A 2068-nucleotide genomic window follows, 5' to 3' on the forward strand; every position below is an offset into this window, starting at 1 on the left:
GGGGTTGTGGGCGAAGGACGGGGACGCGGGGGTGACCGTGGTGGTGGAGGAGAAGGTCTCCGAGCTGTGGCGGCGGCGGCCTCCCTGTGGGTCCGCGCGGATGACCTTGGCCCCCCGGTGGGGGTCGGGGGGCTGGCTGGCCTGCAGGAAAGCTTCAAGCCCCGACACCTGGTCCATGAGGCTCAGCCGCTTCAGGCCTGCCGTGGGGCTGCTCACTTGGGCACCTTCCGGCTTTGGGGGGGCTGCAATGGGTTGTGGCGGGGTGGCCACCACACCAAAGGCCATCTCAGTGTAGTCACCGCTGTCACCAGCCTCTGAGGATGCCAAGGCAGAGGCAGTGGTGCTAGGGCCCTGGGAGGTGGCAGCGGCAGCACTGGGTGCTGAAGGCAGGCGGTACAGCTCCCCGAGCGCCGGAGGCGGGGGCTGCTGCTGCAGGGAAGAGGACAGAGAAGCCGATGGGCGAGGGGGTAGTGGCGGGTATGGGGAAGTGGCCTCAGGGGACGGGAGGGTATCCAAGAAGCCCACTGGGTCCCCACCACGGGCTCCCGGCTTGGGGGACTTGGGGGAGCTGAAGCCCAAGTTCATGTAGTCAGACAGAGGGGAGCGCTGCCTGCTGTCACCACTGGTGCCCGGTGTGCCCGAGCCCAGGGAGGAGGCCGGGCTGCTGACAGACAGCAGCGAGGAGGATGAGGCCGCAGAGGTCAGCAGTGGAGGGGCCGGCGGGGACAGGCGGGTGCCCGCCTCCCCGAAGTCGATGTTGATGTACTCGCCGGGGCTCTTGGGCTCCGGGGGCAGGGGGTACTCGTGCATGCTGGGCAGCGTCTGCAGGCCCTCCAGGGACAGACGCGTGGGGCGCACTGCCCGGCAGCGCTGGCCCACGAAGCCTTCGGGGCGCCCACCAGCAGTGCTACCTGGCCTCATGGGCGAAGGCGCTGCTGCAGCTGGTAGGTGACGAGGTTGGATGTGGCTGTCCCTCCCACTCCCAAAGGCGCTGGTCAACAGGGTGGGCCCTGGGGTGGCCACACACTCCAGTCTCTCCTCCTCCAGGATCCGGCCCACCGGGGAGCTCATGAGCACATACTGGTCACTGTCTGCACCCCCACAGAGATAAGGAGCCTTGCAGGATCGTGGCAGGGAGCTGTAGCAGTAGCCAGGGACACTTCTGAGCCCTTCCCCACCGCCCTGCAGGGCCGCAGAGAAGTCCGGCGAGGTGCCCACCGGGCCCGCCTCGCTAGGGGACATGTTGAGGTAGTCCCCGTTGGCTAGCAGCTTGGGGTCGGTGCTCTCTATGGACAGCTTGGAGCCACACCACATGCGCATGTACCCGCTGTCCTCAGGAGAGCTCTCCGCAGGTGACCCAGCCTTGTAGCTACCCACAGTCCCTGGGAAGGGCTTGACAGCTGCGGAGGGGGCAGCTGGCACCGCTGGGGCCGAGGGGGGCAGGGCCACAGCCAGGGCAGCCCTCGGATGCAGAATCTGCTTCGGGGCAGACACACTGGTAGGGCTCATGGGCATATAGTCGTCGCTGCCACTGCCCAGCAGGGCCGCGCCCGGGCTCATGGGCATGTAGCCAGCGTCCAGCCCCAGGTTGCTGTTGGAGCTCCGGTGTGAGCCAATCTCGATGTCGCCGTAGTCCTCTGGATAGGGGTGGTACGCCACTCTGGGGGAGGACGCGGGGCAGGGAGGGCACAGGCGGCCGGAGCTGCCCGAGAAGGTGGCCCGCATCAGCGTGTACTCATCCAGCGAGGCCGAAGACGGCTGAGGCGGCGGGCGCTGGCGTGCGGGAGTGGTCAGCGAGTAGGTACGCTTCCGCAGGCCCCGGTCCAAGTCCTGCGCAGCGTCCCCCGAGACCCTGCGATAGGGGCGGCCGCAGTGGCCCAAGGGCCTGTCCATGCTCATGTACCCGTACAGCTCACCCGCAGCGCCCTCCCGCGCCGGGGGCGTCTCTGTGATGGACTCGGGCGTGTTGCTGCGGTGGCTGCAAAAAGCACGCAGATCGCCTGGGCTAGACCCGTACTCGTCCAGAGACATGAAGCCCGGATCGCTCGGAGAGCCCGAGGCCGAGGCG

The 2068-nt window shown here is 68.1% G+C and overlaps 1 protein-coding gene across 1 annotated transcript in view; it reads right to left on the reverse strand.

Annotated features, from left to right (window-relative positions):
* Positions 1-2068, reverse strand: part of Irs2 (insulin receptor substrate 2) — a gene marked incomplete at its 5' end in the record, with an annotated part of 19156 nt that overhangs the window by 16033 nt on the left and 1055 nt on the right. Inside the window, one exon of the mRNA XM_010619993.3 lies at positions 15-2067. Within this exon, the coding sequence (XP_010618295.1) occupies positions 15-2067 (2053 nt within the window). The remainder of the gene's footprint in view (positions 1-14; position 2068) is intronic.

This window comes from Fukomys damarensis, unplaced genomic scaffold, assembly GCF_012274545.1.
Source record: "Fukomys damarensis isolate Sample0158 unplaced genomic scaffold, DMR_v1.0_HiC HiC_scaffold_6, whole genome shotgun sequence".
NCBI lineage: Eukaryota > Metazoa > Chordata > Mammalia > Rodentia > Bathyergidae > Fukomys > Fukomys damarensis.